The sequence below is a fragment of the Camelus dromedarius genome, chromosome 19 (assembly GCF_036321535.1).
Source record: "Camelus dromedarius isolate mCamDro1 chromosome 19, mCamDro1.pat, whole genome shotgun sequence".
Classification (NCBI taxonomy): Eukaryota; Metazoa; Chordata; class Mammalia; order Artiodactyla; family Camelidae; genus Camelus; species Camelus dromedarius.
In genome coordinates, this window is record NC_087454.1 from 20,439,909 (window position 1) to 20,460,118 (window position 20,210).

The 20,210-nt window shown below is 54.7% G+C and overlaps 3 protein-coding genes and 1 long non-coding RNA gene across 7 annotated transcripts in view; 1 reads left to right on the top strand and 3 right to left on the bottom strand.

Moving 5' to 3' along the window:
* TNXB (tenascin XB) overlaps positions 1 to 4,484 on the bottom strand; it is a 50,394-nt gene extending 45,910 nt beyond the window's left edge. Inside the window, exons 1-2 of one of the 3 annotated variants that reach the window (XM_064476331.1) lie at positions 4,411 to 4,484; positions 3,899 to 4,088 (exon numbers count right to left, since the gene is read on the bottom strand). The gene's annotated coding sequence lies outside the window, so the exon portion shown is untranslated. Of the gene's footprint in view, positions 1 to 3,898; positions 4,089 to 4,296 lie in introns of all 3 variants that reach the window. The other 2 variants (XM_064476330.1, XM_064476332.1) reach the window with 2 other exon arrangements.
* On the top strand, positions 2,994 to 9,624 carry LOC105090855 (uncharacterized). The gene is made up of 3 exons (XR_837317.3): positions 2,994 to 3,271; positions 5,970 to 6,055; positions 6,925 to 9,624. It is a non-coding gene; the product is annotated as an uncharacterized LOC105090855 (long non-coding RNA).
* On the bottom strand, positions 9,577 to 17,871 carry ATF6B (activating transcription factor 6 beta). Of its 2 annotated transcripts, none has more exons than XM_064476333.1 (18): positions 17,731 to 17,871; positions 17,285 to 17,364; positions 17,068 to 17,146; positions 16,733 to 16,824; positions 16,059 to 16,194; positions 14,589 to 14,674; positions 14,313 to 14,448; positions 14,094 to 14,225; positions 13,799 to 13,932; positions 12,978 to 13,163; positions 12,795 to 12,886; positions 12,163 to 12,342; positions 11,892 to 11,999; positions 11,614 to 11,695; positions 11,342 to 11,409; positions 11,008 to 11,119; positions 10,783 to 10,867; positions 9,577 to 10,274 (listed from the first exon to the last, which is right to left on the bottom strand). In XM_064476333.1, the coding sequence occupies exons 1-18, from the start codon at positions 17,834 to 17,836 to the stop codon at positions 10,045 to 10,047; spliced, it is 2,124 nt and encodes a 707-aa protein (XP_064332403.1). In that variant the 5' UTR covers positions 17,837 to 17,871; the 3' UTR covers positions 9,577 to 10,044. The 2 variants fall into 2 exon arrangements, with proteins under 2 accessions (XP_064332403.1, XP_010980532.3); XM_010982230.3 differs by having other exon boundaries at positions 11,342 to 11,412.
* A 501-nt stretch (positions 17,872 to 18,372) lies between these two features.
* Positions 18,373 to 19,957, bottom strand: FKBPL (FKBP prolyl isomerase like). Its single transcript, XM_010982228.3, has 2 exons — positions 19,762 to 19,957; positions 18,373 to 19,516 (listed from the first exon to the last, which is right to left on the bottom strand). Exon 2 carries the CDS (start codon positions 19,444 to 19,446, stop codon positions 18,397 to 18,399), a length of 1,050 nt encoding a protein of 349 aa, XP_010980530.1. The 5' UTR covers positions 19,447 to 19,516; positions 19,762 to 19,957; the 3' UTR covers positions 18,373 to 18,396.
* Between the last annotated feature and the right edge of the window lie 253 nt (positions 19,958 to 20,210).

Sequence of the window (20,210 nt, forward strand, 5' to 3'; positions counted from 1 at the left end):
GTATATGCGGTTCCCTCTATGTGAAATGCTCTTCCCTTTTCTCCTGGCTTCCTCATCCTTCAGGTCTCAGCCCCAAATCACTTCCTCAGGAGACCTTTCCTGCCCAGGTCAGGTTTCCCCATCATGCGATATTACAGCATCACATAACTCTTATTTGTAGCATTTATAACAATTTATAATCATAAATTTATTTGCAGGATTATTTTATTACTTTCTTGCTCACACTCAATCTTGCCCACTAGGCTGGAAGGTCCGGGGGGCAGGCACAGTATCTGTTTTTAGCTTGGTTGCTGCATCCTTGCATCTGGCACATAGTAGGTTCTCGATAAATATTTATTGACTATATAAATATTTAGTCAATTTATATAGTTCAATTTAAGCCCAGGACTAGCATCAGGGTTGAAATCAAGGACAGGACCAAGGTCAGGGCTAGGACCACGGACAGGGTCTGGGGCTGAAAGTTGGTTAGGAACAGCTGTTGGGGCAGAAGCTGACCAGGGAGCAGGCAAGGCGTGGATCCTGGCAGGGCCACGCGGTGCAAGCACTATGGAAAACCATTTGGCACAATCTACTAAATCTACTAGAGCTATATGCAAACGCTATGCCTTGGCAATTCCACTCCTAGGAATGTACCCACCTTAGCAGTACTTCTCACAATAGCCTCAAACGGGGAACTACCCAAATGTCTCACATCAGTGGAACAGATTACATAAAGTCTGGGTTGTCCACACAGTGGAATAAAATAAAGCAACAAGAACAAACTACAACAATATGCAGTAACATGGATGGGTCTCATTCATACGGGGTGGAGCAGGGAAGTCAGACACAGAAGGGAACATGCTGAAACATTCTATTTACATGCAGTGAGGCAACATTCTTCTGTAGTGTTACAAGTCGCAAGTGTGGTACTCCTGGGGAAGTAGTGACCAGAAGGGGCATGGTGGGGGACTTCTGGGACCCAAAGAATATCCTGTTTCTTGATCTGGGTGCTTGTTACCCAGTTGTGTTAGTTTGTGGAATCCACTGAGGTAAGAATTGGGGGGCACAGGGAGACAAGGGTTAGAGAGGGATAGTAGTGGGGTGCTCAGGGTGAACCATAAGAGGTGCTATGGTAACAGAGGAGTGTGGAGTGGCCAGGCCAGGATTTGGTTCAGGGGAAGGGTGAAGGAGAGGTGTCAGCAGGTGCCCAGTTCTTCCAGACAAGAGAGGCTAGAGCAGGAAGGAGGGTAAGGTAAGTGTGGAAATGCTAACTGATGAGGAGGGAAGGGACAGTGACCAGCATCTCCCCCCAGCATGCTCACATTTCCTGGCATCTTACTCTTAAAATTCTCCTCTGCGTCTGAGAAAAAGGAGTTTTCAGGGCTACCAGCCATCACACCCTGCCACCATCCCACAGAGACGGAAGGGGAGCTGGACAACAGGGACAGAGTGTTTCCACACTGAAAGGCAACCTGGCCAACGAAGCCCAGGCAGAGAGGTCCCCCAGCCCTCCCCTCAGCTTGGAGCATAGCCTGGGGTCTGAAGTGGGCTCTACCTTCCAATCCTGTTGCCCCATGTCTGAGGCCGTGCACATCACTGGTGCGTGCACACACAAATACACGTACACATACAAATATACTCAAGTGCACTCATCCACAAACACAAATATAACCATACTTCTTGTATACACATACTCATATTCATCCAAGGAAGCCTGCATCTTTGCAGGAACACACGTTGGACGGTGTGCTTGGGCTCATGCGTGTGCGCGCGCGCGTGCGCGCACAGACAGACACACACACACAGACACACACACACACACACACACACACAGTCTCTTTCTTCTTTATTTCCTTCATACCCATTCATCAAGTGATGCCTAAAAAAGCTGATTTCTCATTGGCTTAGAGGGCAGCTGTGTGAGTCAAAGAACTTAGTTGGAGGGGAATCACACAGGAGGTCCTTCTCCAGTGGGGAGCAGAGGATACGGGTGCCCCACACCTGGGGAGGCCTTTGAGAGCTGTCCAGCAACCCTACCCCCCACAATTGGATTCTGCATCTTTCTCCACATGGTAGACTGAAGGGGGAGGGTCTCTGCAGCAGGAAGGAAAGAAGTGGGAAAGTACTGATGCTTGTCTGAGAGAAGAGGAGTGGTCCCCACAGACCATACCCCCAGAGCCTCCATCCCTGTCCCCCTCTCCTGCCGAGTCTCCACTGCCCCCACCACCACCTCCCATCTCCTGCCTGGCAGCTCCTCACTCCCAATTCTTGGCAGAATTCTGCTCTTCTCTCAGCACTAGGAAAACAGAAAACTTGTGTGTCCCTTGTGTCTCCCCCCATCATCCCTCCTACCGCTGCATCTGGGTGCCTCTGTGCAGTGGAGCGAGAGGGAGAGGGGATGCGGCCTCACCCTCTTGGCATCCTCCCCACAGTTGGAGGGCTGGCAGGGATGGGGGCATCTTCCCAAGCTGTGACTCAGTGTGCTGGGTATTCACGTCATAGCCAACTTTGACACTTTGCTCATCAGGGACTGTAGGTCTCAAGAGGTGGGGAAAGAGCTGGCTTCCTTGAGGGATGTTCTTAAGAGGGGGGATTTTGGTCCCATCCCCATGCTTCCCTCTGCTCCTTGGGCCACCAGAGGACTGAAGGTAGAAGGATTCCGAGACTGTGAGATGAAGGAGGGAGATGAGGGTGGGTTCCAGATACTGGGTTGGAAACAGGTGGCAATAAGGTACCAGGAGTGGGGAGTTGGAGGGACCAGATGCCTCTTATTCTGGGGAGCTAATAGGCCAGAGAAATGTAAAAATTAAGAGAAAGGATTTCCAGACCCCCAGTGGGAAAGAGTCGGGGTGGGGGGTGGGGGTAGTCAGTGAGAGATAGGAAGGCGGGTTCTGGTCCTGCACTGAGTGACCTGGCAGGACTTGAGGGAAAGGAAGTTTGCAGAATTGAGGTGTTGGGTCCCCAGGGGTTTGGAGGCAGGGCCAGGGAAAGGGGAGGGGGCTGAGGATCTGGGAAGTGGGTGGGGATTGGAAGTGGACACACAGCAGCTGTGGTGTTTCCGTGTTTCCGAGTTGCTTCCCAGTAGTTCCTCTCAGTTCCATTTCCAGTTGTTTCCAAGCCATTAAATTCTTTCCAGGCGAGATAAGGGGCCCGCCCATCCCACCCAGGGTGTGTCACGTGTAGGGGGAGGTTCAGACGGACAGAAGCAGGGAGAGCCTGGAAGGGGGACGGAATGAAGACGGAGCCCTGTGACCCTGGAGGCATCTCTCAATCATCCCAGCCCCGCTGAACCGTGAGTCATGGGTGCAAAGCTCTCTGCCAAGATCAAGTTTTAGGATTCTCTCTGCAGGCTCCGTGCCCATCCCAGACCTGGGAGTCCTGACTCTGCTCCATTTCAGCATTTCCTAAAGGCTCAAGACCCCCAGACCTCCCTCCCAGGCCTTGTAACCCACGTGTTGTCACCTGGGGAGCTCCCATCTGGATGCTCAAAGAAGCTCCTTCCTGGAGCTCTGGCTCAGCCTCGCCAGCCACAGCACTTGGGGTTCCACCAGCACTTTCCTCCTTCAGCTGGCCACCAGCTCAGCCTGGTCCCTGGTTTCCCCCAGCCTCAACCCCTCCGGGGCCCAGAGCCCCTCCTCACCGATAGCCACTGCCACCTTGGTGCCACCACCGGGTCCTGTCCAAACCCCAGCACCCGCCGCCCTGCACACAAATACACATGCACTGACTCACCTCCCAGACACACCTTCCACAGGGAGTCCAGTCCCCAGTGCATGGTCCGATTTCCTCTGCCCCAAAGGAAAGTCCTTGCTCTGGGAGGCTCTGCTGAGAGCTCTCCTGTCAGCCTTCACCTGTGGTGTGGGGACAGAAGTCCTCACCTCTCCCGGCTCTTCTGTCTCCCAAGAGCACCGTTCCTTACCTGGGTAACAAGCGGCTGCAGTCCCTCTGCACCTGCTCTGTCTCCGACCTTGGGAAGGGGGCGCTCAGGGCAGGGTGGTAGGTGCCCCTTGGCAGCCCTGGATTCCCTGGATGTCCCCTGCTTATTCCCTGCAGCAGGGGCTCACTGACCCGACAGTCGATCTGGGCAGCGACAGTGAGAAGGAGGGAGCCTGCATCGAGCAGGGGGAGGAGAAGGGGAGGACCAGCATGAGGTCAGGGAGGGGAGCGGAGATAGGGCAGGTCTTCCCACCCTCCCGCCCCTGCCAGGCCCTCCCAACGTCATCACATACCACCCCCCTCTCCTGCCATCAACCCGACCCCCCTCCCTGTCTGGGATCACTGAGTCCCACAATACACTCATCTCGCCCCTGGTCTGACCTCCCACGTCCTTTTCTTATCCCATTTTTACTCTTCCTCTTCACCCTAATCTTTATCCAAACAGACATCCCCATCCCTCAAGCCTTTTCTCCTTTCCCCCCACCACTTCCCCACCTGCTGCTCCAGCTCTCTGACCAGATTCCTCCTCTCTTCCAACTCCCTTCCCTATGGCCAGCCCCTCTCCCTCCTCCCTCCCCTGCACCTCCCCACCCTCCCCAGCTGCCACACTGCTCCAGCTTGGATCTTGCCTGATCTGTCTGGGCCAACACCCACTCCTTCATCCCCCCTCACCACCAATTGTCTCCTGGCAGTGCGGGGCAGGGACCAAAGTGGGAGGATGACAGGGGGAAACCTCCCTCCCAAGCCTAAATCCCTCTCCAACATGGAGCCTTCTCCAGGACTCCTTGTCCTCACCTCTGCCCCTGCCCGGCCCCAACTGCTCCCACCTGCGCTGTCTCTTTTTCTTCTATTGTCTCTGCTCGCCCTGCCTCCATGCTGCCTGGTCCCTGTCCGAATGTCTGCACTGTTCAGTCTACCTCTGGTTCTCAGCTCGGGATCAATGGCCCCTTTTGATTCTCCCACCTCAGCAAATTCCTAGAGAAATGGCAGATGAGGCTTGGGCACTGGCTGGACAAGGGCTTGGCTGAACCCTGGGTCACAGAAGACCTGGGAAAGATGGTGGAGTTCAGGGGAGACAGGGAAGGGAAGCCTGCAAGTTAGGAGGAAGCTTTAGGGCTGGAGAAAGAGCTAGAGGCAGGGGCAGAAATGGTGGGGCTAAGTTGTGAAAAGTGGAAGGGGGCTAATGTCTGGGTCCTGTGGGGAAGAGGGGCTGGGGTAGGGAGAGAGTTGTGGGCTGGGGTAAAAGGTCACTTTGATCTCAGGCAGAGATAGGAAAACTGACACCAGAGGGCAGGGGTGCAGACACACCCAAATCAGGCTGCTGCGCTGTTTCTCTGGCCTCATTTCTCTGCGTGCTTTGCTACCTGGATGAGGGGCTGAAAAGGAGACTTACGCCAGATGAGAACTATCCAGGTTGAGGGAGACCCCATCCCAGGTTTCAACCTGAGGATTAATTCTTGCTGCCCAGCTACAATCCTCACCATTAAGGAGTAGCTTGGCCAAGTCGCAGGTGATGGGTGAAAGCCTGGATGTGCCTGACTCCACTGCTTGGGCTGGGGCACAGGTGTCAGCACCCCAAGTCAGATCCCCGTGGTCGTGGGTGTGTGGTGTTCCCAGGTCAGGGTGTGCTGGGACAGCATGTGGTGGTACCATTTGCCTAGTTAGCTCCCAGGGCTGAGGGCAAAGGCTCGCATGGGCTCTCGCGTGGGTGTCCCCGTGTGTGTCCGTGTGTCTGTGGCTGTTTTTTTCCTGGCTTTGATGGGGAGGATGAAGTCAGCATCTTGGATAGAGCTGGGCTCAGCTTCCTTCCTCTGCGTTGGCCTGAGGCCCCCAGAGCCTGGAATAGCTAACGGCTTCCCTCAGATTTGCAGGCAGGGGTTGGGGGGAAAGTAGATGAAAAGGTGAAGGGGGTCTGAAACAGCATCTTATGGGGGAGCAGACAGCACAGAGAACATTTTCTCTGAAACCCCCCAATTCCAGTAATTCTGTCCCATGGTCATAGCCTTTCTTTTTTTTTTTCATCCTATACCCTACGTCTCGGTTTTATTATTTAGGATGTATGGTCACCATAGGTATACTTGGCCCAGAGAGAGGCCAGGAGACCCTGGAGAGGAGCAAGAGCTGGAAGGACAGCTCTGAGGTATTGAAAGTCCACTGCTGGGGAGAGACAGGGTGCTGGAGTCAGAGCGGGGTGTGGGATTCCAGACATTTACAAGCTTACAAGGCATTTGAAGAAGCCACGGAGGCCTGACAGAGATGTAATTCCAGGTTTTCAGATAATCATTATCTAAAATTTGACTCCCACCCTGGATTTCAGGCTCTTGGAGGAGCTCGTGTCTCCTATATGCTTGCATTTTATCAGACAAGCACCAGGCCTTGCACAGAGCAGGTGCCTGATAAATGCCTGCTGGTACAAGGACTGTGAGGGAAGGCTGTGTGGCAAGAGGGCCTGGCAGGGAGCCCCAGCAGGAAGGCAGGGAGTCCAGTGGTCAGAGCTGGGGCACCTTCACCCAGATGTCCTGGGTGATGGGCAGAAAGGCTGAGGTGTCGTCAAGAACTGTCCAGGTGCTCTGGCTGTTCTCTGAATCCTCAGTCCAGGTGTCTTCAGCTCTGGGCCTCCATCCTTGAATGAACCTCCAAGTTCCTGTCATGACTTCAGGAGGATGTGGGGTATAAGGTATAGCACGGTAGGAAAGGGAAAGCCAAGGAAGACAAAGGAGACTAAGGGCAATTAAGGGCAAGGGCCTGAGGGATGGGAGAGGCAGCGAAGAGAGGCCGGGGCTGCAATCCAAGGAAGCGGTCCCAGGGAGGGGAAGATAGAAAACAGTTGTACTGGGCTTCCGTTTACAAAGCGCTGACACCGCAGCATTTTAGTGCCACTTCGTGCTAAGGACTCGGAGGCTCCCAGGCTCTCAGGGACTTGTCCCAGCAACCTTGCTAGTGGTGGTGAGGGTGGGCCTCAGCCCAGGTTTTCTGATTCCAGAGCCTGTGTTCCTTCCCTTTCTCCAGGAACAGCCATGGGAAGACTGAAGACTTCGGGCAGAAACAAATGAAGGGGGTTCTGGAAGGACTTGTTTGAGAAGGAAGGGTGGATGATCTGGATTTCTGAAACTTCTTTCTGCATCCAGTTACCATGTAGATTCAGTTGGAAGAAATTGCCAAGTATAAGTCACAGGGTCAACACTCCACTATTGAGATTTGGAGGCGGGAGGTGGTGAGAAAGGGGGACGTGGAGAGAGAAGACAGCCTGGGATGAAACATGGGAGAACTAAGAAGCTGAGGCTGAAAAGGGGGCAAGAGAGCCACAGGAGGAAGGGTTTGGACTTCCTCTGCCTGAAGCCATGGGTGTGGGGAAAAGGGAGGAGGGAGGACATTTCTATCCCGTGACAAAAGAAAGTCACAGAATTATTTTGTTCTCTGCTCTGGGGCGGGTGGGCGCCCGTATTTACCAGAGGGACTGAGGTCGCTGTAGCAACCACACATCTGGGCCCCGGAATCCAGATGTGCTGTATCCAGAAGCCATAGCAGAACGATGAGGCAAACGTGTCAGGCTCCCCAGTCCCGGCCCCGCAGCTGGGAAGAGGACAGAGGACTGGAGCGGGGAGGTGAAGGGAGAAGGGGGGAGGAAGGAGGAGAGGGCTGAGGTGGGGAGAAGAGAGGAAGTCGTGGAAGGGGACAAGGAATGTGGACAAAGGAGTGGAGAGGGCAATGGAGGGGGTGGTGTGACAAGGGAGGACGTGTCCAGGGTCAGCAGAGGGAGGGGATGAGAAGACAACGAAAAAAGAAAGGGAGCAGATAGTGAGGCCGAGGGGAAGGAAGGGGAAATACAAAAACAGCGAGAAACAACAGATGAACAGACTAAAGAGTCAGAAAGAGAAGGCGGGGACTCGTGCTGGGTAGAGGGCAAAGCGATGCAGGAAAGAAGCCTAGAGAAAAGAGAAGAGGGAGAGAGAGTGCGTCAGGGGTGGTAAGAGGAACAAAAGGCGGATTCTGAGGAAGGAAAGCAGAACAGAAAGATAAAGAGGGCCTGAGACAGGAAGGAGCCAACAGGAGGCACTAAGTTACAGTGGCCAGCATGCTGAGATGACCAAACGGGGGCTGTGGCTGGACACCCACGTGGGCCTGGAGGGCGGCAGCCCAGACAGACCTGCCTTCACCCCTGCAGCCGACTGACCTCCTCTTCACACCCCTCTCGGGCCTTCCCACCACCCCACTCCCTGGTCCAAAAGAGCCTGATTCCTGCCTGGTTCACACCCAAGTGCCAGCTGTCCCTAGCTGCCACTTCGCAGGAGGAGCTGCAGGCCCCACCCGAGAGCACCAGGCTGATGCCAGTACTTCAAACACTTTCCCGAGCAGTGGGGGCGGGTGGGGCAGGAAAGAGAAAAAGCAATGGGACAATGAAACAGTGATGGACCCAGATGGGTTAAAAGTGGAACAGAGGAGAAAAGGACAGGTAAATGGAGAGAGAAAGGAGCAAGGGATGAGGGGAGGGTGTGCCCACTATGGACCAGGCACTGTGAACATCATCTTTTATCCTCACATCAACCCTGAGACGTGGGTAGGAGTAGCCCATTTCACAGATGAGGAAACTAAGGCTCAGAGTGTTTAAGTTACCTCTTAAGGAGGCCCACTAATAAAAGGCAAAGCAGGGACTCCCACTCCCACTCAGGTGGTCTGCCTCCAAACTCCTTGTTCTCCTTGCACTCACCGCCTGGATGAGGCTGGATAAGGCTCGAGGGACGTTGGGACAGGAAGTGCTGATGGAGGAGCCAGGACTGCCCTCTGGAAGGAGGTGAGGCCTAGTTCCTGGGGGCCCTGGTTCCAGGTTGCCGTAGTTACTTGGTCTGTTTTCACCCCAAACACAGTAATGGGGAAGGGGGAGAGCCTGGCTGGACACGTGAGGTTCTTCCCCCGTTTCAGGCCTGGGCTTGTGGCCCAGGCGGCCCCTGTCCAGTGATCTGGGCGTTGAGCCCAGGCCTAGCCCACACCCTCCCACTGACCCAGGACACTCCTGCAGGGCCAGGCCGGAGGTGCTGCCGGACAGGAGCTGCTGACAGGGGACCCCCCCAGGTTGAATGAGACTTGGCCCCCCACCCTTCATCCTGTCCCCCTTCCTCCTAATTAGAAAGTACAGCCTTTCCTGCTGGCCCCTCACTCATCCCTTATTTTCAACTGGGTTCTCAATCTCAGTTGCCTCCAGTTTAGGGCTAAGAAGATGTTCTTCAACATCCCCCTTCTCTCCAAACACTGCCCCCTGTCCCCTGTGGCTCCTCCTCTCTGGGCTCACAGCCCTTGGCCCCAGCTCCACTGTTTGTTCGAGCTGCTCATCCTGGAAAGCAAGCGGGGGAGAACCTGCTAGAGGGCCGGGGACCCAGGGAGGCTGCTCACCCTAAAGGGCGTGGGGCCCCCTGTCCTTCCTGTTTACTCAGACACATTCCAGGATCTGTATCCTCTGGCTGGTCACGCCATGGGACATCACTCCCCCGCTCCCCCGTTAGACAGCAGACGTCCAGAGTTGCAGGGGTGGGGTAAGGGGATGACTTGAGGTCTGCGATCGCACACCCTCCCCACCCCAGAGCCAGCTATGTCTTCAGTGCTTGGTTCTGACATACGGGCCCTACAGAAGCCACCTTCCCCCAAATTCCCTGTCATGAGCCATCGTTCCTTCAACTCCCTCCAAGTTGTTTATTTAATAATAAAAAAAGAAGATATGCACAAACATCAACCTGGCCTCCCTCCACCATGCCTCCTTTACGCCCAGTAACTAGGTCCCAAATGTAAAAACTCCCCTTGTCCCACCTGGGGACTAAATTCCCACCTCCACCCCCCCAAATAGAAACAAAAGAATAAACAATGTACAGGAGCTCCCCCACCACACTTAACCTCACTCAACACCTTCAAAGAAAGAAGGAGGGACTGGGGGTTCCTAGAAATGAGAGAAGCCCTATATTCCAAAAAGGGGCACGAAGAGAGGTAAAATTCCACCCCACCCCAAATAGGTGCTTAACCCCTCACCTATCTTTCCTTGACCAACTGCCCCAAGCCCAGGGATGGGGAAAATTCAAAACAGTCCCACTAGGTCAGCCCCACCCCTGCCCCCCAGTTCTAAGTCAATGTGAGCAGCAGAGGTCAGGGATGATTGAGGTAGAGGGGCTGATGGGCAGCCGGGGGGGCCTGGCTGGATGCAGAAGCTGGCAAGGGGCCGCCTGTGGCATTGCCCGGGGTGGAGGACGGCTGTTTTCGGAGCGAGGGGGGCACTGTGGAGGTCTTGATGTGAATCACCCGGGTGTCCATGACCTCACACTCGATCTGCATCATCTCCTCATAGTCCCCCGGGGGCCCCCGGCCTGACAGGGTCTCTGTGAGAAGGGAAGAGGTGAGGGAGAGGGGAGGGGAGGCACACAGAGAGGAGGGGTTGGAAAAGTGGTGGTGGACAGGGAGGAAAGGGCAAGGGTGATGAGGCAGATCCCCAGTGGGAGTTCAGAGAGAGGGTAGGGATGGAGTTGGTGCAGGGAAAAGGAAAGAAGTAGGAAGAGAAAATGGCATTTATGAGTGTGAGGTCACAGAGGGGAGGATATCAGGAGAAAAAAGGAAGTAAGAGTCTGGCAGGTTCCCAGCCCACCCCTCGTCTGCCCAACACCTCCACTAAGGGAGGACCCGCACCCTCACTGGCCTCCCGTCAGTCTCCTGTATCTTGTTTTTCTCTCCACCCCTTTCCAGCTTCTCACCCAGGCATCTAGCATCTCTGCGGTATCCCCGCTCCGCTCCCCATTTCCCCCCTCAACTCCGCATGCTAGATCTCCTATCAGAACTTCCCCCTCCCTCAATTTCAGGATCCCTCCCCACACTGGGCAGGGAAAGAATTACCATTGGGGGCCATGGCGGGCATCACCAGGGACATCTTGGGCCGAGAGGTCTTGTTGTGGCTGATGGCTGGGAGCAGCAGGTGGTCCTGGGAAACAGAGGGGCCAGGCCGAAAGGATGGAGAAGAAGATGCCGACAGGCTCCCTGGCCATACTCTACAGCCTCAACCTGCAGACAGACTGCTAGAGAACCCAGGGTGATGGGGACAGGCCAGGAGGAGAAACTCACCCTTCGGAAGGAGACAACATAAAATGTGTCCTCCCGTCGGTCGATTGCATCCAGGAACTCTGGCTGCGAACGGTCTGGGTGGCGATATAGCTGCAGCTGGCCCACAGAATCCCTAGGCAAGTGGGGAAACAGGAATTGTGAGCAACTAAAACCCAGTGCCCAGTTTCCACTGGGGAAAGCGGAGAGGATGAGAGAAAAAGAGACAGGAGACCCCTGGTGGATGAAGGAGGCATAATGCCAGGGGTGACAAAACTCCAAGCACAGGACGGTCCCTGGGGGTATAGCTCTTTGGAGTGGAACCTCCCTTAATAATAAGCACCCAGTAAAGACTCACCTTTCTGGGGGCCCAAGGGGCTGGGTGGGGACTGCCTTAAATGGAGGTGACTTCTTCCATAGCTGAGACTTCTGGAAGGAGAAGTATCTAAGGATTTGAAGAGGGTGAAGGGAAAAGGGAAAGAGACAGACGGCCCCTGGAAGCCAACGCCACCGCACACCCACCCTTCCACTGCCCCCAACCCCCACAGTTCGATAACTACTTAAAATCCCCAGGACAGTTAGCCCCTGTCCTCACCTGGCTGTCCTTGAAGCAGCCCCATGCCCTCCTACCTGCCTCTCCTGGGCCCTCGGAGGGACCTTCCGCCGGCCTCTCTGGTGGCGCTGGACCCAGCCACTGAGCTCATCAGCAAGCCTGGGGAAGCAGAGGAAGGGTAACACCTCCATGCCCGGCCACTCTCCTACTCTCATCGCCCGAGGGAGGGAGAGGAGGACTGAGGGCAAGGCGAGCTGGTGCTTCAGCACACGGGACAGCCAGGCCGTCTAGGGGCAGGGGGAGTAGGGGAGCTCAGGACAACAGGGAAGGCGCCCCAGTGGTGAATCCCCCACACCTCAGGGACTCAGTTCGGTTGAAGTGCCGGCAATCAGAGGAGAGGAAGAGCTGGTCCAGGTCTCTCAGCAGCAGCTCCCTGGCGCCCCCGGGGAAGGCCGTCAGGTTCCTGGAGTGAGGCAGGGAGGAGGCAATGACCCGGGGCTGCCCCGCACTCCCCCATCAAAGAAGAAGACAATGATGTAAAAGAACAACTCTGGCTCTCCTCAAAGTTAGCTTTGAGGGAGAAGACACACTCAGGACCCCCAAAATAGAGAGGGCCCTCTCCTCACCTGAAGCTTGGCTGGCCTGCAGGGCTGGACTGGGGCTCCTCGGGGCCCTGAGAAGGACGCTGCGGGGGCTCAGCTCCATGAACAGGCTCTTGGGCCGAGAACCCCAGCAAGTGTCTCCGGGGTCGAGGCTCCTCTCTGCTCATCCGAGGAGAGATGGGAGCTGGAGGAGGCTCACTGATGCTGTGGATGGGGAAGGACAGAGTATGAGGAAGAATTCCAGCTTCAATGAGGGGCTAGTTAAGAGCAAGTGCTCTGCAGACAGCCTGCCTGGTTCCAATCTGCTCTTTGAGACTGAACCTCTTCACCTGTAGGATGGAATGAGAGCAGTCCCTACCCCTAGCCAGCCAGAAAACATGAGAAAAGGAGAGCGCTGAACCAAGAGCCCGGAACTAAGGAAGCACTCGACAGTCACTGTTTTTATCAGTGTTCTCACCGTCATCTACTCCACAACCTATCATTTATGAGAGAAATGATGGAACAAGAAAGGACTGGCTGGATACACCATCAGTGTCAAGGACACCATAGCTGTCTGTGGGTACGTGGGATGAAAGGGAGGGCGCCAAAGCAGGCAATCAGGCAGCAGAGGGGTGAGCTCCACCCAGAAGGTTCTGGGGAGGCAAGGAGGGTCTCACCTGACAGGCCCAAAGTTGAAGGCAATGAAGAGAAGGAAGACCATGATGCAGACCACCTTCCTGTTTCCGGACCCTAACTTGAGCTCGCTGTTCTAAGGTACAGAGAAAGAGGGAAGCTGGAGAGGGTGAGTCATCCCCGGGAGCCCAACACCCGCTGGTCTCCCAAGGACACCCGGGTCTTACCTCAGCCAGCAGGGCCTCCAGCCGCCGGCGGAGGGCAGCATTCTCCCGCCGGAGCTGCTGGTTGTCGGCCAGCACGGCCTGCAGCCTCGCTTCCAGCCCCTGCAGGTACTCTTTCTTCTTCCTCCGGGACTGGCAGGCTGACTCCCGGTTCTTGATCATTCGCTGCTGCCGCTTCAGCAGCTTCACCTACGCAGGAGAGGGTCAAAGAGAATGAAAGAGGGGCGGGGCGAGAGGGGAGCCACGTCCTCTGCTCCAGGGACCCGTTACTCCACGCTCTAGGGCGCTACTCTCCTGCCTCCCTAATCTCTGCTTGCACAGCCAGAGAGGGGTTTTTCCTCTCTACTAAAACATTTCAGGGAAGGGGCCCTGCTCTCAACCACTCCGTAATCCTGATCCTCAGAGCTGAGAGAAGTTAAGACTGTAGGAGGAACTTCCTCCATTCTCAGTTCCTTTCCTTGATGGGTGGTCTTTCTTCTCAGTTCTCCTTTTTAGGACCCAACGTTTAAGCTTGCTATAATGAAAGAAGAGTTTACCTAGTTTTCCCTTAGGAAGCAGCATCCCTCTTCCACCACACAGTATGACTGCCCTGACTGATTTACTGAGACCACTCCCATTTCTCCATCTGCAGTGACAGCAAAGGTGAAGAGCCTCAAACTACAAGGAGTTGATACTCTTGTATGAAAGAGGTCCACTCTGACCTTCAGGATCATTTTATGGGCCCACTTCCTCACTTTTTGCTCTCTTTTCACTCTACAGTTCTCTCGCATTACAGTTCTCTTCCCCTCCACTACCATCCCTACTCCTCCCTCCCCAATACTTACATCCACCTCAGGTGGGCAGGAGTTCCCTGGCATAGGAGCTGGAACAATGCTCTTCCTCTCAGGTCTTGGAGCAGGGGGGTTCGGTCCCTCAGGCTGGACTCGAATAGCACCTTGGATGAGGAGGACTGGCGACACTGGGGCAAGTGAGCAGGAGAAGGAGGTCAGAGAGCTGGAAGTCAGGTGGGTTCCTTGTGTCCGCAGCCACACCCGAGCACCCAAGGGTTGGGAGCCTCAATGGCTGTGAGCTCCCTGAGAGGGTCAATCCAAGTGGCCTCCTTCTCTCCTTTTTCAGTACCTGGGGGTGGCTGGACGAGGGGCTGCAGAAGGACAGCGGTGCTGGGAGGCACAGCTCTGGGTGGCATCGGGACAGCAGTTATCACCACAGGTTTGGGCTGCAGCGGTGGCTTCCGGGCGGGCAGGGCTTTGCCTGAAGGAAGGTGAAAGGAAAGAAGGAAGGAATATGAGGACTACAGTCCTCTTGCCAGGGATCCCAGGTGTCAGGAGGCCCCATTACCTGAGGAGCCATCGGAGGATGGGCCCACGCTGATCTGAACGGCACCAAGTGGGGCGCCTGCGACATCCCGCAGGAGACAGCCTTGAGGGGATGGGGACTCTGTCTTCACTTCCAGTACCTCCTCTCCTATAAAAGCCTATGTGGGGCATTCCAGAAGATATGTGAGTCAGGAGGAGGGCTGAGGAGAAGAAGCTGAAGAAGAGAAAGTGTTCACACTTCTGAGAGTCAGGAGGGACTCACGGGGTGCTGGAGGGAGGCAGGGACGCTGATGCTCACCTGGCTGGAGGACTCTGCAGAGAGCAGGGACGCCTCAGAGTTGATGGAGGAAGATGGAGAGACAGGTTCTATCTTAATCTGGACATCTGTGGGATGGCAGGACAAGACAAAAAGCTGGGTATCAGAGAAGCACTGAAGGAGACAAGGGCCAAGATGGGGAGATGGGAGACATGGTCATTTTCCTTGCACCTGAAAGGAAAACTGTTCTTGCTGAGGAGGGCAGTCTGGGAGGAGGGGAGCCACGGAGCTGCTGACCTGCTGGCTCTCCTTCCCCCTCTTCACCCAGGACCCCCTCTCTCCCTCCATGGCCCCTCTCAGGTGTTTTCACCAGTGCTGAGTTTCCCCCATGGCTGCCCTTGCCCTTCTCTCTCCCTCTTTCTTCCTCATACACCTTGTCCGTTCATGGAGACGAGGCCCAAGCAGGGACTCTGCAGCATTCCTATGGGCCTGAATTCCTGTCTGGTTAGACTTTTACTGCACCCTGGCCCAATGCTATCAGGCATCTCCACGCTAACAACTACCCAGGCTATGTTTCTACCCTTGACTGCTTCCTGGTGTCCTGATTCTGACTCCCAAGCTCCCTGCTGGTCACTTCCATCCTCATGCCTCCCACCCCCAACCCCTGGTCACCCAGATTCAACTGGTCTTAAACAGGGCTCACTGGTTGTCCCTTTATACAGATTCCCTTCGTACTCTGTCAGCCTTCTAGGCACCAAGTTGCAAAGCTCAGTCACCTCTGAGCCTTCATGGCCTCTGATAAATCTCTCTTTGAGACTTGTTGACTGCCCCATGTAGGTGAACCCATCTGAGAGCCAGGTTCAGCCCTCTTATGAGCTTTCATGGCATCTTGTGATAATCTCTACACCTTCCTTGTCTTTCTCCCCTGACCACACTGCAGGATTCTTAAGTCAGTGTGGTGGTTATATGTTCTTCATCTCTGTATCTCCAGCACCCTGTCCAGTATCTGGCATGGAGTAGGTGCTCAATAAATGCAGGTGCTGAATAAATATATAAGAGTAAATAAACTCAATAACACTTTAAAAAAATAGCACAAGTAATGTTATTTGTAGAATCTAGGAGTTGGGTATAGGGTATCCCAACTTTCCTGTATGTTCGAAAACTTTTATAATGAAATCTTGAGGGAAAAGTAACATAGATAAATATGCCCTAAACTGTCCACAAGTTTTTATAAAAAAAGCAAAGCAATGAGAAGTTCAATCACACAGCAGGTATGAACAAGAAAAGAAAGAAAAATCATCCCCATCTCTTCAGTGCTGCCTTTGCTGTGATTTCCTGAAATTCTCCCTCCTATTCCTGGCCTCTCTCCTGGTTATCTGCTGTTTCCCCTCCCACCTTTTCCTCCCTGTCCTGCTGACTGCAGTCCCCCTTCCCATACAAACACGCACACACGCACACATGTACGTACACTCTACCTTGGTGTGGCCTGGGGATGACGTAGGCTGTTATTACCTGAGGGATCATCGGCGGTGGGGCCCACATTGATCTGGACAGTTTCAAATGGGGATGTTGGATCATCTCCCAGGAGGCAGAGTGGGGGTGCCAAGGACTCTGTCTTCACAACCAGCACCTCCCCTACACCAGAGGCCTGGGTAAAAGTGAGGGTGAAGCAGAGGGCACAAAAACAAGGAAAGAAAACAAAGGACGTGTTGAGAGTAAGAGCTAGAACAAATGCTTTAAAGCTTAACTGAACCACCAGTTACTTGACCTTCTGCTTTGAAAGGTACTCAACATCTCCCTAAGCTGCCTCTGGCCCCTTGTTCTCTCTTTCTACTTTATTCCTGGGAGGGATGATGAAGTCTCACGATTTCAAAAACTGCCTTAGAGTGGACAACTTGGCTAAGAACAGTTCCAGAACTCTCAGCAGCTAACAACTTTCTTCTTCCTAGCCCCACCATAGCTGCCACATATTTCTGTATATTAAAAAACTCCATTTTCAATTCTAGACAACCAGAGTGTAGATGTGGAAAACGAGGAGATTAAAGAAATGGCAAAGGCGGAAAAGCCCCCCACCCCCACCCCCACCCCCACGACTCAAAGCACAGATCATTCCCTCAGCATCTGCAGGTGAAGGGAAGGGAGCTGAGTCCCTGCCGCGGAGAGTAGGAGGGAGATGACTCTCTCACCTGGGTGGAGGGCTCTGTGGAAAGATGTGATGATTCAGAGCTGAGGGAGGAGGAAGAGCAGGGAGAGGATGGCTCAGACTTCACCTGAAGATCTGAAGGAAAAGGGGTTAGAACATAACTAGGAAGCAAGAGTCCAAAATGTGTCCAAGGACCCCAGGTAAGGACCCCTCCCTGGGCAAGGGGGAAGGAGCACATATAAGGGATCAAAGACGGAAAGGAGTCTACAGGCACTGGGGTGGAGGAGGCGTGAGGATAAGAGGAATCACATAATTTCTGGGGAACAATGGGAAGATCAGGGTTTCTGGAAGGTGAGGGACTCACAAAGGGTATCTTACCTGGAGAGATAGGCAGAGGGTCCCAGGGGGGTTCGGGAGGGCTGATATCCATCCCCAAGTCCAGGGGGCTGCTGCCAAACTGAATAAGGGAGGATATTAGGCGGCAGGGGTGAGGAGGAAGTGGTGGCTCCAGATGAGCTCTGGCCTGGGGACGAGTCCTGGTTCTGGGACCATTCCCACCCACCCAGGGTAAGAGACTAGGCTTGGGGAGCGATACCGGGACATCCTGCTCCAGGCAACGGAAGAGCTGCGTCTGCTCCTCGGCCACTTCATCCAGGCCGGCGTACAAGGTGCTGTCTGCAAGAGGCGCGGACGGTCATGGGGGTCGTCCGGTAGCGCCGCACAAGGATCCACACTCTGCCCTCACCCCATCCCTCATTGGCTCGGCTCGGCCAGACCCACCGCCCGCCCACTAGAAAAGTGATACAGCTAAAGAACTTCACTCCTCCTTCCCCGACCCCGGAATAACTCCAGATTTCCGCAGGGAGTACAGGTCTTCCCCAACTCCCGTTTCCTCCCCCAAAGCACAACTAGCCCCTCTGTTCCGCCTTCCTTCAGACAGTAGATTCCCTATTTGCCCAGCCTTCCTCTATGGGCCTCCGCGCCTTAGGGACACAGTATGCCACAGCCCTCTCCCCACCCCGAGGCCTACACTCCACACACCCCAGTCCTCCGGGCTCAGCAAATTATCGGTGAAAAAACGCGTCGGATCCGCAATCTCGCTGAGAAGCATCAGCTCCGCCATCTTTCCCCCCCGCCCCCCAACCATGAGACGGTTCCCAAGGCCCGCCTCTCCCCATCAGCAACTAATCAGTTGACTCTTAAAAAGCGAGGGGTCGTCCCGGAAGCGCTATCGACCAGTAAGAGACCTGGGTACTGAGCACGTGAGTCAATAGAAGCGGTGGCTGTACAGGCCCGGCCAATGCGAGCGCGGAAGGCCAGCGCTTCCACAGAACTGGGCAGTGAGGTTTGCGCATGCGCCAGCTGGACCCAGCCAGAAATCGCTTAGGAAATGCAGCTCCCAGGTTTTAAAGGTCTGCCGTCTCCCTCAGCCAGTCCTAAATTTCGTTTGGACGGCTTCTATTCATCTTCGGAGATGGAAAAGCAACCCCCCCCAAAAAAAAAACCCCATAGCACACATGACATATGGCTTTTTAATGGTAAAAGGGTAAAGAAGCGCCCTGAGATCACTGCTACCTCCCCTAGGAAGGCAAAAGCTGGGAAAGGGATATCGGTGAAACCCTCCCTCTGGCCGTCCCCCCTACCCCCCATCTCACAGCATAGACCACAATTCACAGGTTCCTGTCTCTTTTAAGGTTTAACTTTTAATCAGCCAAACATCTTGCGCAGTCCCTGAGCCAGCCTTGCATCCTGTTTCTTCCCCTGAATGATCACCTTTCCCAGCTCTTCCTGGGCTGCCCGGTTTTTCGGGTCTACTGCCAGCACCTTCTTGAAGTCAGCACTTGCTTTTTCCAGGTTCCCAAGAGCAGCCTGGGCAACCCCTCTTCGGTACAAGGCCTTTAAATGGCCAGGCTCTTGCTCCAGCACCCGATCACAGCTCTGGGCTGCCAAATGGGGCTGCCCTAGCAGCAACTGACAGGCAGCCAGGTTGGCATGAAGGACAGTTCGTTCTGGAGAGCCAGGTGGGGGTAAAGTCAGCAGCAGCCTAAGAGCCCGTCCATAGCATCGGGCAGCCCCTTCAGGGTTCCCAGCTTGAAATAATTCTGTGCCCCTTGCACGTTCTTCCCTGGCCAGGGCCTCCTTCTCGGCGGCCTCCAGCTCCCAGGAGTCCCGGCCCTGAGTGAAGGAGGCCAGTGTGAGCCTGATAGGAGGTCCAGAGCACCCAGGGAGCTGAAGCTCTGCCACTTCACCTTGACACATGGACTCCAAGCATTTTTCTATGAGCTCCCCCCAGGATTCCTCCCGCCATGGGCCTAACCCCATAGTTAGCTCTGTCCAACCCTCTGGCAGCCCTGACCCCAAAGGAAATCCAGAAGCCTGTACCCGGCAGCGGGAGCCCAGCTTGGGTTTGTCCAAGCCATGGCCATGGGTTATGATCTTCTTGACAAAGCTCCCATCAGGACAGTACCAGAGGTCAGAAGCTTCAAGGGGCTCTGGCATCTCACTGGCTGATCCATGAGACTTATCAGAGTCTCCTTCAAGTCCAGCGGCCAGATTTTCAGTTTCTTGAGGATTCTCTAGAATTTGGATGGCTGGATCTGGGCTCACTCTCAGCTCAAGGATTTCGGTAGGAGGGTCTCGGGGCTGCTGCCTAATTTGAGTAGCTGAATCAAAGTTCTTCCGGAAGTTCTTTCCGCATTGTTGCTGCGGTTGAGAGGTGTCCTTCTCTCCCATTGGATTGACTGGTGGCGTCTCCATTTGGGTGCCCGGTCCCTTTCACCGTGGGTAAACAGTTTTGGTCAGAAAGGGATGGCACCTTTGGTCAGCACTTGATTTGAAAAAAAAAAGTCAAAACAACGCTAACAGCAGGATTCTTATTTAGACGACTTTCCTGTCTTCCTAGGACGCGGTCCCAGCCCTCAAAATCCTCTTTTTCTTTTTTTCCTCCAAAAATCTCTGCTCGGCTCAAGCCTCCCTTCCAACCCCGAACTAACCTAGAACTATAAGTTCCACAATTCCCTGCGGCTTGGGTAGCCGTCCCAACTACGGACAGTCGATCCAGTCAAAAAGTACCTGGCGGCCGAAGCTCATCGCCTGGTGGCAATAGCTGGACCATTCGAATCACTTCTTCCGAAGCCAAGTGCTACTGAGTACTGTGCTCGGAGTCTTGCCCCAAGCGGAGAGAACTGTCTTGGGGGCCAGGGAGCAGCTGGGGAGAGACGCTGACAGCTAACCCTGGAGCCCGCGAGACGGAGAATCTAGTCAAATTCCTGGCAGCCAATCGGGAGGAGGGGAAGTCTGGTTAGCCCGCCTTTTGGACATGACATCATTTCCCACCCCGCCCCCAAACCCCACCACTCCTCCCAACCCCGCAACCGGGAAGCTCCAGGCCTTACAACCGACCTAGGCCAAATCGAACCCAACTAGGCGAGGTTGCCTGGCCAAGCTATTCAGAGTCAAAGTCTGGAGAAGTCCTGGAAAGGGAGATTGTGGCGAATGAGGGTAGAGTGGGGAATTGTGGA

What these genes read in the sequence shown, in the direction of transcription:
- ATF6B (XM_010982230.3), bottom strand. Translation starts at nt 17,836, where the DNA reads ATGGTTGGGGGGCGGGGGGGAAAGATGGCGGAGCTGATGCTTCTCAGC. An exon ending in CTGCAGAGTCCTCCAGCCAG is followed by an intron (nt 14,449 to 14,588) that starts GTGAGCATCAGC and finishes TGCCCCACATAG; the next exon opens with GCTTTTATAGGAGAGGAGGT. An exon ending in AACCGAACTGAGTCCCTGAG is followed by an intron (nt 11,696 to 11,891) that starts GTGTGGGGGATT and finishes CTGCTTCCCCAG; the next exon opens with GCTTGCTGATGAGCTCAGTG.
- FKBPL (XM_010982228.3), bottom strand. Translation starts at nt 19,446, where the DNA reads ATGGAGACGCCACCAGTCAATCCAATGGGAGAGAAGGACACCTCTCAA.